Source organism: Chrysemys picta, chromosome 13 (genome assembly GCF_011386835.1).
Source record: "Chrysemys picta bellii isolate R12L10 chromosome 13, ASM1138683v2, whole genome shotgun sequence".
NCBI classification, from domain to species: domain Eukaryota; kingdom Metazoa; phylum Chordata; order Testudines; family Emydidae; genus Chrysemys; species Chrysemys picta.
In genome coordinates, this window is record NC_088803.1 from 52437504 (window position 1) to 52450540 (window position 13037).

At 40.0% G+C, this 13037-nt stretch overlaps 1 protein-coding gene across 5 annotated transcripts in view; it reads right to left on the reverse strand.

Moving 5' to 3' along the window:
* Nucleotides 1-10361: 10361 nt before the first annotated feature.
* The window catches only part of RAD21L1 (RAD21 cohesin complex component like 1), a 57116-nt gene continuing 54440 nt past the window's right edge, over nt 10362-13037 (reverse strand). For all 5 annotated transcript variants that reach the window (XM_008172186.4, XM_008172185.4, XM_065566313.1 and 2 more), the window contains one exon: nt 10362-11852. In XM_008172186.4, the coding sequence (XP_008170408.2) occupies nt 11664-11852 (189 nt within the window). In that variant the 3' untranslated portion in view covers nt 10362-11663. The remainder of the gene's footprint in view (nt 11853-13037) is intronic.

Genomic DNA, 13037 nt, shown 5'->3' on the forward strand with positions numbered 1-13037 from the left:
AAAGCGATAGCTGGCGCTTGGCAGCGGCGAGGGGGTCCCCGCCCCGCTGGGCTTTTCCTGCCCCCGTCAAGGGCGATTTTTGCAAAGTTTATAGCAGACCCCCCCTCCTCCCGCTCCCCGCGATCAGTGGACCCAAAGCACTCCAGCCACGCGTGTTAGGGGGCTCTAACTAAACCCGCTCCACTTCGGAATGATGGGCCATATTCATTCCTGGTGCCACTCCGGACTTCAGTGCCGTGAGGCCAGGACACATCTAATCTAAGCACATGGCAGTTACCTGTTTGGTTTTCCAGTCCCGCTGCAATTCACACAACCTCACTATGTTCCGTGTCAAGGGGGAGGGCGTCGGCAGTGTTAATAAACTGCAGCAGGAGTGAAAGGACAAGAAACTCCATGAATAGCCCAATGCCTTGCACAGCTTGTGAAGGCTGCCACACAAACAAAGGGGGAAAAAAGCCACAGGAAATGTCACACAAGCAATAATAGTTTCTATAGCAACATGCATCCCATCCAGACAGATTTCCCCAAAGCACTTTACAGTCTCTAGGACAGAGTCTGATCTGTGTAAAATGGATGGAGAGGAGCAAGGAATCAGACCCAGAACAGTCAAACAGGGAGATACGGTGACAATTCATCTGTCAGGTGTTTAAGGTATTTGGGATTCTATTTTGTATTTCCTGACTATTCAATCTGTTTGGGACTAGATACTGTGAAAAATCTGTAAAGTGCGTTGAGAGACTTTTGGATGAAAGGTGCTGTCGTTTTAGTCTATAAAGTCCTAATCCTGCAAAGACTTTTGTACATACTTAACTTTGTGCAGTATTTGTAAAGCATGTGCAAAAATCTTTGCAGGATCACAGCTCAATACACACACACACACAGCTCACTCACACAGGACAGAAATGCAGCCAACATCTGGGCTGCAATTAACAACATATATAGCTACAAACGCTAATAAACATTAACTAACAAAAGAAAAGTTTATACTTAGTAATGGCAACACACACATTTGTGTACAGCTTCTTAAATGTCTCGGCATGTCCTCTCAATTCAGAGTAAAACATCTAATGGGAAACATGCATTCAGACCCTTAATCCATATTGACATTGAAGGCAGAGATTCCTTTGTGCAACATATCTTGATACATGTTCTTGCTGGTCATACTACTACTCATACATTTTCTTTGATATCTATTTAATATAACGTCTTCTACATTATTTAAAATACAAACATCTAGATTAAATAAACCAAACTCATGCCTCAAATATTATATATACTCAGCTAAACAAATTTGTATTTGTCTATATTTGCAAACTGCATTCATAAAATCCCTAACTTCTCATTTTATATTGAATCTGATATAATTTGTAAGCACATGATATTGTTTATTATAGTATTTTTTTCTTGTAAGGTTTGTATTTGATTCAACTGAAGTATACACATTGTGTTCAATTTCTCTCTCTCTCCGGCTTACACTTCTCTTGTTCATCCCTGCTTGCCTTCTCAGATCTTCTTCCAAACCACTTTGGTTATATCCTGCTCCTACTCTTCCTTTCATGCTTTCTTCCATACTGCAAGCTCCTCACTCTTAGACACATGCAAGCTAAATAACCTCTTTCCTCCTTCAAATCCCTCTTCAAAACACACCTCATTCTGTGGAAGTCTTTCAAACAGTGACCTTTGCAAGGTTCCTAAACCATCTACAGATCTTGATTTTGAAGTGGAGTCAAAATCTCCAGCATTGAAATCTGGGTCCTATTGAAGAGTTCCACAAGGGAGAGATGATCTCTTCTCCCATGAAAGACTGGAGGGGACAGAAGTATGCTTCCTATAGACATTACAGAGTTTGGTGACTTAAAAACACCTGCAACACATTGAAAGTTGGGAGTGCCAGTTTTTCTGGACACCTGAACGGTTCTGGACTGAATTGGAGCTCAAAGGAGTTTGAGCCGTCCACAGCAGAAGCCAGAACCATGAAAGCAGAACAAATAATCTGCTCCAATAATTGTAACCCTAGACTGCAAAGTGAGAGCCTGGGAAGGTGAGAATGTCCATATCTTCCATCCACAAATGACTGAAGCGCAGCAGAACTCTAGCTAAGGAAGCGGCAGGGATAGTTATCCCCGCAAGAGAGCAGCATCCGGGTCACCTACTGTTTACATTACAATGTACCAACCAGTACAGTAAGGAGACTATATTTCTGCTGGTTCATCTTCCTATTCACTGTTGTGTCCTTCTGTATTTGTATTATTGTCGCACCTTGGATCTATAGTCGTGTCTTCTCATGCACCCCAGGTACTGCAGTTATTTTCATGTTCAGACCCTTCTCCCTCCTGGTCTCCATCTCCTGCGTCACCGGCATTAATTTCTCTCCACCTGAGTCTCTCATGCAGCAGTTTTTCTCTGGATGCACCATACACTGCAGGTCTTTCCCTTTCCCTTCCTTGTATCATACCCTAACGTGTCAGTTCTTCTACGCTGCACTTCAAAACCAGCTATCAGACAGGCTACCTGGGATTTATGAAGGCACTACCACAAGGCAGTTGCAGATGTAAAATATGCAGTTAATTTTCTCCCCAAGTACAGAAGACTATAACATAAGAACGGCCATACTGGGTCAGACCAATGGTCCATCTAGCCCAGTATCCTGTCTTCCAACAGTGGCCAAAGCCAGGTGTGTCAGAGGGAATGAACAGAACAGGCAATCATTGAATAATCCATCCACTGACATCCACTCCCAGTTCCTGGCAGTCAGCTAGCATAACAGTTAGCATAAAAGTTTACTTGAGGAGTGACAAATGATAGTGTCAGTAACTACTCCCTTAACTAGTCAGATGTGGCCTGAGAGGGTCCTTGAAAACTACCTTTCTGACAAGGAAGCCATTTCCAAAAAAATTCCTTTCATAACATCCTAGAGCCTATTTTTCAAAAGTTTTCATTTTGGGTTTACAACTACATTTTCTAGAATGCCCATCATTTGAGCCTTCCTGATTCATATACAAGATGGCCCAATGGGGACTTAGCAAGCTTTGGTGGGTGAGGCCTGGGACTGGAAGTCAAAGAAACATTTTTATTGCTGACTTGGTCATGGGCCTGCTCCCAAGGTAACAGATGCTAGATTTTGAAAAACAAACTCCCTTTTTCTCCACAAATTGGTACTCAGACTCCTAAATAAAAGTGTCTGGCCAGCCAACAAAGAAAAGAAAAATATAAGCCATTCATAATTACAGTCCCAGGCCAGTCTAAATTTGGATGAGATTTCTCCTGCACATGTCATCAATGGAAAATGTTCTGCTTCTATAGAGATAGACTTAGGTCTTTCAGTTCTGCCTGGCAGGGTCTCTTTCTTCACAGAAGACAATCTGTCAAATCTGCCCTGGAATAACGGCAAGGACTCCTTTTTTAATTTGTACCTTATTAGGTTATCTCAAGCTGGGCAACAACAAGCAAGCAAACAGCATTTAAATAATAATTAATGGCTAATTCTACTAACTCTTACTCATGTGAGTAGTCTAATTGAATCAATGGGAAGGGCTACTCTTATGCAGGATTGGGCCCTGATTCCACAAACAAGTAACTTTTCACATGTCAGTGGTGAGCAACATGTGTTTGGGCCCTGAGGAGGTATCCAAACTGATAAATGTGTGGAAATTCAGAAATTCAAAACTAAAATTAACACCACTCATTTAACTTTTGCGGGGAAGGGGCATTCCTATAACTTAAACCGATGGCAAACCAATCTTTTTTTCAGTTTCCGTAAATAGTATTTGGTCCCATCTTTTAGACAATAGAAAAAAATTGTGGCTGAGATATTAAAATCCCCTAGATTTTTTTCTAAAGAGAATTGTTGATATAACCTTAATGCTAGCATCAGGATAAACAACATGCCTGTCTTCCATGAGCCTTTTCAAAATACTGGATCCACCCATTGCACTGCATATAAGTAGCAATGTTTCCTATAACCAGCAATGTTTCCAATGGAGTATTAAGGACCCAGTCCCGAAACTATATTCACACATGCTCAGGAGTTTTCTTGCATGTTATGGGATCAGAGCCCAAGTTTGTACTCAATCCATTAATTGAATTAATCTTTTTTTTTTTAATCACACTACATTCATTTTTCTGTATGGATAGTATATGGTACACAGTGAAGCATTATTAACTACTATATGCTCCTTGACTTACCAGGCTTTGAAGACAGCAACGAAGCCTTCGATTGAAATCAAATTATTCCTTATAAGAACGGCCATACTCGGTCAGCTCAATGGTCCATCTAGCCCAGTAACCTGTCTTCTGACAGTGGCCAATGCCACGTATTTCAGAGGGAATGAATAGAACAGTCAATCTTCAAGTGATCCATCCCCTGTTGTCCACTCCCAGCTTCTGGCAGTCAGAGGCTTAGGGACACTCAGAATATGCAGTTGTATCCCTGACCATCTTGGCTAATAGCCATTAATGAACCTGTCCTCCATGAAAGTATCTAATTCTTTTTTGAACCCCATTATATTTTTGGCCTTCACTAGATCCCCTGGCAATGAGTTCCACAGGTTGATTTTGGATTGTGTGAAGAAATACTTCAGTTGGTTTGTTTTAAACCTGCTGCCTATTAATTTCATGGGGTGATCCTGATTCTTATGTGAAGGAGTAAATAACACTTCCTTATTTGCTTTCTCCACTCAATTCATGATTTATAGACCTCTATCATATTCCCCCTTTAGTCATCTCCTTTCCAAGCTAAAAAGTCCCAGTCTTTTTAATCTCTCCTCACATGGAAGCTGTTCCATACCCTTAATAATTTTTGTTGACCTTCTCTGTACCATTTCCAATTCTAATATATATTTTTTGAGATGGGGCAACCAGAACTGCATGCAGTATTCAAGATGTGGGAGTACTCTGGATTTATACAGTGGCATTATGATATTTTCTGTCCTAATGGTTCCTAACATTCTGTTAGCTTTTTTGACTGCCACTGCACATTGAGTGGATGTTTTCTAGAGAACTACCCACAATGACGCCAAGATCTTCCTTGAGTGGCAAAAGCTAATTTGGATCCATCATTTTGTATATGTAGTTGGGATTATGTTTTCCAGTGTGCATTACTTTGCATTTATCAACACTGAATTTCATCTGCCATGTTGTTGCCCAGTCACCCAATTTTGTGAGATCCCTTTGAAACTCTTTTCAGTCAGCTTTGGACTTAAATACCTTGAGCAATTTTGTATCATCTGCAAATTTTACCACCTCCCCATTTACCCCTTTTTCCAGATCATTTATCAATGTAAGTGAAAAAAAATGGTCACTTACCCTATTGTAGTTGTGGATCTGTGATATATGTTGTTCACATATATTCCACTTCTGACATGCATGTGCCCCATGCGTGCGAGATCAGAATCTTTTTGAATAGCAGTGTCCGTTGGGGCTGCACCTGTACTTTGCATGTCCTTCAGCGCCCTGTGGAGCGGTCTCAACTGCAGCGTAGCTCCTTCCTTAAAACAGAACGCAATTGCTATAGGACTCTGTAGTCGTGGGGGAAGGAAGGAGAGTTGTGGAATATATTGTGAACAACAGATCTAGGAAAACCACAGGTAGAGTAGCCAACCATTTGTTCTTCAGAGTGATTGTCAACACGTATACCACTTCTGGTGACACACAAGCAGCGAGCTCAAGGCCTGGATGTGGGTGAAACACTGGAATGCGTTACCTAGGGAGGTGGTGGAGTCTCCTTCATTGGAGGTTTTTAAGGCCCGGCTTGATAAAGCCCTGGCTGGGATGATTTAGTTGGGAATTGGTCCTGCTTTGAGCAGGGGGTTGGACTAGATGACCTCTTGAGGTCCCTTCCAACCCTGATATTCTATGAGTCTATGCTCAGACTCTGTTGAAACAATGACCGTAAAACAGCTTTGCCAAAACAGACATTGGATCTGGAGTCCTCAGCTAAGGGATCGTGCTGGGTGAAGGTGAGCACTGAACTTCAGGGAGCTGATCGGTAAGTCTCTGAGACTGGAATGCCCCTTTGCAAAGCTGTCGAGGCTGCTCGAGCTTTGGTGGAACAAACTTTGATCTCCGTAGGGGGGGGTCCAAGTGAGCTATTGCAGAGAAAGTTGTAATGCAGACCAAAGCCCATTTAGAAAATCTTTGTGCGGCTACAACCTGACTTTTCATTTTGGTGGCAATGGCCAGAAATAGTCTAGGGGAATTTCTGAATGGTCTCATTCTGTCCAAAAGGTAAAAGATAGTCCTGACTGCATCCAAGGTGTGGAGTTTAGCTTCATCTTGAGTGGGATCAGGCGTGGGAAAGAAAACTGGCAAGTGGATCACTAGATTCAAATGAAATTCAGAGACAACTTTAAGCAAGAATTTTGAGTGGGGACCTTAGTGTCACATTGTCCTTACCGAACAGTCTAGACAGTGTTCCTGCCATAAGGGCTTGGATCTCTCCTATTCTTCTGGATGAGGTTACAGCCACTAAGAGGGTGATCTTCATAGACAGGTGGTATAATGAACAGCATGCCAGGGGTTCAAAGGGAGGACTCATTAACCCCAATAACATAATTATGAGGTCCCAGAAAGGCTGACCCTCGACAATTGGTGAAACGTAACAACTCCTGGCTGTGAGACGATCGAGTGACCATGTATGAGAGGATGATAAGCAGAAATAGCTGCCAAAAGACTCTTATGGAGCTGACGGAGAGTCCTGAACACTTTAGGGCTAGCAAGTAAACTAGAATAGTGGCTATTGCCGTCTCTAATGGAGGTATGGGCATCTGCATTGCCCAGACAGAGAATTGCTTCCATTTTCCCCCATAAGTTGCCTTAGTGGAGTCCTTTCTACTACAAGCCAGAATATCCTGGATGTTCTTGGAAGAGGATCTGTCTGTGGTTGTTAGCCAGCCAACATCCAGACTGTGAGGTACACTGATGTAGGACTGGGTATAGAATATGGCCCTTGGTTTACATTATTATATCATGTTGAGCTGGAAGTGTGATCAGAGCCCGTATTGATGGACCTGATGAGCCTACCAAAACTGTCTGGGCCATGTCGGGGCTATCATTATCATCAAGGCTGCACCCTGTCTGAGCTACGCCAGGACCTTTGGTATTAGTTGAATGGGTGGGTACGCATACATGGAAGGGAATCTAATTATGCTAACTATAACACCAGTTACAACTAACAAATAAGTAGGGAAAGCATTGCACCATGACGGGGACACTGCAGGAGTTCCATCTCGCTGTTCTGGGCGGTAAGAAGAAACTGAAGGACAGTTGTGGCTACTCTTCCCTTTACACCTTTGGCTATGGGGCACCAGAGGGCATGCGGCGTGCAGGCATTGCTATTCAAAAAGATTATGGTCTCAGGCGCATGCACACCAGAAGTAGAATACAGGTGGCCGATCACTCAAAGAAGAACTGAGAGATTCTGTCAGGTGGAAATCTATGGCTCTGATCCTGCAGTCGACAATCCACGGGTGCACTGCTGCGCCCCATTTAAATCAATAGGACTCTATGTGGGCACTGACAAAGCCCTGGCTGGGATGATTTAGTTGGGGATTGGTCCTGCTTTGAGCAGGGGGTTGGACTAGATGACCTCCTGAGGTCCCTTCCAACCCTGATATGCTATGATTCAATGAAAGGTGCACCTGCAGTTGCAGGACTAAGGCCTATATTATATATCAAAAACTAAGACAGCAATTCTTGAATTGAAATACAACATTAAAGTACAGTCCTGCTTTGAAAAGCAACGGTAAAAAGGTCATTGCGAGATTCCATGTTTGTTGTGTCTCAAGGACTCTATAACCAAATGTGCTCACTTTAAAAAATATTGTTTTTAAATGCCAGCCCTGCAAACTTAATCTGTAAACTTCATCTGGGCTCTGGCTTCTTTCCTTCTCACACATCATCGTCAGTAATGAAAGATCTTGCAAAAAATCAGAATTTTGGTAACATGCAGCCCACATGCCTTTAAATTATGCCCTCACTACACCTGTGCAATGGAGCTAAGGAGCTCATCCAAATCCCCTTTGGCTCAAGCTCTAAAACTCCCTTCTTTTGCAATGCCCCATAAACAAACAAACAAATCTAGAAGTTAGTCCCTCCTCTGAATTTTCCAGTGTAGCCTGTCTCCTCTATGTCTATCTTTTAGCTTGTAAGCCCATTGGGACCAGGTCTATCTTTATGTCTGGTACAGTGCCAAGCATGTCATCACTGTTAAACAAAGAATAAGTCTTCCTCAACTTGAAACGCAGCTTAACTGCAGAACTGGAATTAATTTGCAAATTGGACACCATTAAATTAGGCTTGAATAAAGACTGGGAGTGGATGAGTCATTACACAAAGTAAAAACTATTTCCCCATGCTAATTTCCCCCCTACTGTTACGCACACCTTCTTGTCAACTGTTGGAAATGGGCCATCCTGATTATCACTACAAAAGTTTTTGTTCTCCTGCTGATAATAGCCCACCTTAATCAATTAGTCTCATTAGAGTTTGTATGGCAACCCCCATTTTTTCATGTTCTCTGTATCTATATATAAAATACAGTAGAAAGATATATATATATATATATATATATATATATATATATATATATATATATATATATATATTTCTATTGTATTTTCCACTGCATGCATCTGAAGAAGTGGGCTGTAGCCCACGAAAGCTTATGCTCAAATAAATTTGTTAGTCTCTAAGGTGCCCCAAGTACTCCTCGTTCTTTTAGCTTAATAAGTGGTGAATCGAACAGGGATCCCCAGAATTCTATCCAGGAGGTAGAAGCCCAACTGGGAGAAGGAAGGAGCAGAACTGAGATCCTTGGGATGTACACTTGAGTTTACAGTATTTATTTTAATTTTTCAAATTCAAGGTGCCTGTACAATAAAAAATACATACAATGTGATCTGCTAGGCAAGTGCCAAACCAGCTCTGCTCTTCCCTGTTTTCAGCTTCTTCCAGTCATTCTGGACATCTGTAACTTGCCCTTTTCCTGAGCTGCACACCAAATCCTAGGAGTAAGCATATCAGCACTTTGTGCAATTTCAATAAGTGGTAATAAGCTCCCTTTCCCCTTAAAGCTACACACAAATCAGATCATTATGGGGAGAATAGGAACCTTTAGCATTCTGTTTTACTCTTAAACTGCTGACAGTTTAAAAGAGACATTTTCTCCAGGATATTTCCAAAAATGGATCGTTGGTAGGGCTGCTCTGCAAATCAAGTGTAAACACTATTTTTTAAACTGTATAATTTGCCTGGGAGATGCTAAATCAAGGAAGCAAATCCTGGCTCCAGTATGTGTCATCTTTTAAAAAGTGGAAGTCAAATCCTAGTGAGGTAAATAGAAAGGAGCATAAACACTGCCAAATTAAGTGTAAAAATGTAATAAGAAAAGCCAAAAAGGAGTTTGAAGAACTGCTAGCCAAAAACTCCAAAGGTAATAACAAAATGTTTTTTAAGTACATCAGAAGCAGGAAGCCTGTTAAACAACCAGTGGGGCCCCTGGACGATCGAGATACAAAAGAAGCACTTAAAGACAATAAAGTCTTGCAGAGAAACTAAATGAATTTTTTGCTTCAGTCTTCACGGCTGAGGCTGTTAGGGAGATTCCCAAACCTGAGCCGTCCTTTGCAGATGACAAATCTGAGGAATTGTCACAGATTGAAGTGTCACTAGTGGAGGTTTTGGAATTAATTGATAAACTTAACAGTAACAAATCAACGGGACCAGATGGCATTCACCCAAGAGTTCTGAAAGAACTCAAATGTGAAATTGCAGAACTATTAACTATGGTTTGTAACCTGTCCTTTAAATCAGCTTCTATATTCAATGGCGTTTTAAATATTGGCGTTACATTAGCTATCTTCCAGACAATGACTGGCAATTACAGACCGGTAAGTCTAACGTCAGTACTGGGCAAATTAGCTGAAACAATAGTAAAGAATAAAATTGTCAGACACATAGAAGAACATAAATTGTTGGGCAAAAGTCAACATGGTTTCTGTAAAGGGAAATCATGTCTTACTAATCTATTAGAGTTCTTTGAAGGGGTCAACAAACATGTGGACAAGGGGGATAAATTCATGGAGGTTAAGTCCACTAATGGCTATTAGCCAGGATGGGTAAGGAATGGTGTCCCTAGCCTCTGTTAGTCAGAGGGTGGAGATGGATGGCAGGGGAGAGATCACTTGATCATTACCTGTTAGGTTCACTCCCTCTGGGGCACCTGGCATTGGCCACTGTCGGTAGACAGGATACTGGGCTAGATGGACCTTTGGTCTGACTCAGTATGGCCGTTCTTATGTTCTTATGTGTCTGTTGGTTTTGACACTTTACAGTTGATACCAACAAGATAAGAAGATGTCTGCTTTTGCTTTTTACAGATTTAATCTCAATGGTTTGCACACAAAATACATCAACATTTTGTTAAAATTTCTTAATGTACATTACCATCTCACATTTCAGTATATTTAAGATAACTAATTTCTCAATGCAGAAAACACCAATTTACAACATTGAAACAAAAGTGACAGAACATCGTAGGAGAAAAGGAAGGAAAAGATATACTAATGCACTGAGTTAGTTATATATAAATTTAACAAAGAATTTTAAATGTCAACAAATAATTTTTAAAAAAGTAATCTTTAAGAACAATTCTGAGCAGTATTTCATAGTTTAACATGTCTTCCTGATGTTATATGAATATTTTGAGTCTGGAGGAACTTCTCTACAATGCTCTAAAGAACCAGCAGAGTAACAGAAAATGGAACTATTAGTGTTCTAGAGTAAGAGACATGGTCGGCAGTGTTTGAAAATCTATTAGAGCTTAAAATATAAAGTTTAAACTCTCCTTGTAAGAAAGTTATAATTTTAAAATGGACTCTAATGTTTCTAATAAAGACCACTTAAAGTATCACTGTTATCACAAAGTAGCAAAATATGCTTTAGTGGTGTTATCCAATAAAAATAAAGTTAAAAATAAATACAGATGACTTTCAGTTATGAAATAAACAGACTGTACCATGGCTTGTGATAAACTATATAAGTTTTCAGAGATGTACACAAGTTGAATATCTACATTAGTTAGTAGGGTTTCATGGACCATTACATATGGACATTTGTATCTCACTTATACAATGCCACAGGAAATAGTCAAATCTATTCATGTACCCTGTGACATCTGGACTGAATATTTAATAGGCCTTTTTTGAGAAAAAAAAACCTAGTGCAAAAGATTTTGGCTTAACAGTTTTTAAAAACAGTGTCTGTTGTAACTCTAGACAGGTTTTACAGAACTTTCACGGAGATTTTTAAAAGAAATTTAATATTAAATACAAAAATTTGCTCGAGTGGAATGTTTATTTTTAGCTTTTCTCCAGTAACAAAATATTGAACTATTGATAATATTAAACAAAATATTTTTTTAAAAACCTAAACCTCATAATAAACATCTTCTCCATGGATAACCATGAAATATATATTACACCTACACAAGCTATTATATAACCCGGAGAGGAGGTGCAAGGATGATATAGGGGGAACTATTTGTCAATTCCCCATGGTCTGATGAGACCTTCAACTCCCTCCTCTGGAAAAAAGAATTTTTGAAAAACTCAGAGCACAGTTTTTAAGCAGTCTCTCTGAATGGTATGTGTAGGCTATGCTAGCTCTCAGATAGTATGGAACTTTGTACCCACAGTCGCTATAATATCAGCATAGGGAGCGCACTGTGTAAGCTCAATCGCCAGCTGTTTCTTTAGAACAAGGAAGCTGTAAAACTTGGCTGAAACTTGTTTCCGGTCATTGTTCCTACAGAGCTCCAAAAAACTGACAGAACTCACTCCTGATTTGTTGATGTACTGTATAGAAAAAGAAATGGAAAAATATAGTTAGGTCAGTTTAACTGCTAATAAAACTAGATCCCATGGTGTTGGAACCAAGGTACTGATTTTACAAACATTTTTGCACGGGAGTAAATATTTACAGGATTGAGGCCTTAAGATGGTTTCTTATCTGTATGTTTTAATGTATGTAATTTTCCTAAAGTTATTTATAAATTTTACAGTGTTGCCAACTCTTACAATTTTATCACAAGTCTCACAATATTTTGTGTTTTCTTAACCCCCCTCCCCCCACTTCTGGAATCAAGAGATTGCATGGGAATCTAAGCTTTCGTTTAAAAAAAAATTCTAGCCTTTGTGGTTGTGCAGAAAAGCTTGAAAAGATAAAGCAAGTGAATCCTAACGGGGCCAAAATGCAAAAGGCAAACAAAAAGAACCTAACATTTATTTAAAAATCTCATCATTTTGGGGGGTCTGAGTCACGGTTTTTGGATGGTTGGAGTTGGCAATACTGTTGATGATACAAGATGCAATGTATCCCATAAAAATCTACTTAGGCCTTGATCCTGCAAAACGTTACATGTCTATTTACAGTACAAGTCATTAGTTCCATTTAATTCAATGGGACTACTCAGATCCATAAAAACAATCACACGTGTAAGGCTTTGCAGAATTGCCAGTCCTTATATTATAATTTACTGTGGCTTTTGCTATCTTCCCTACTAAGTACAGCAACTACCATTAAAAATACAGTAAAGTCTATCACAACTTGGTAAATGTTTGTGTGATTTTTGTAAATGGCCATGTGTGACTATATAAACATACACACATGTATCACACCGGATATGTGTGTACACACACACACACACACACACACACACACACACACACACACACACACACGTATATCACACACAAAAACTATGTTAAAAGAAGCTTATTAAGGTTGCAAAATCAAGCACTCCAAAGTTAGGAAATGCTAGAATTAAAGTTGCCTGTACCCCCCTTGTATGTTTGCATTATGATACATTCTTTAATTCTAGGATCACTTACTATTTTTTTCACAGAATCCCTGCCTCATTCAGTGCACAGAATAGTCTAAGCTCAATTAATGCACAGTTATTCAATATTTTGTTTTCTCCTAATTGTTCAATGTGTGTCCCATGCCTTATTTACCACACATTATTCAAATCTTGTTCTGAA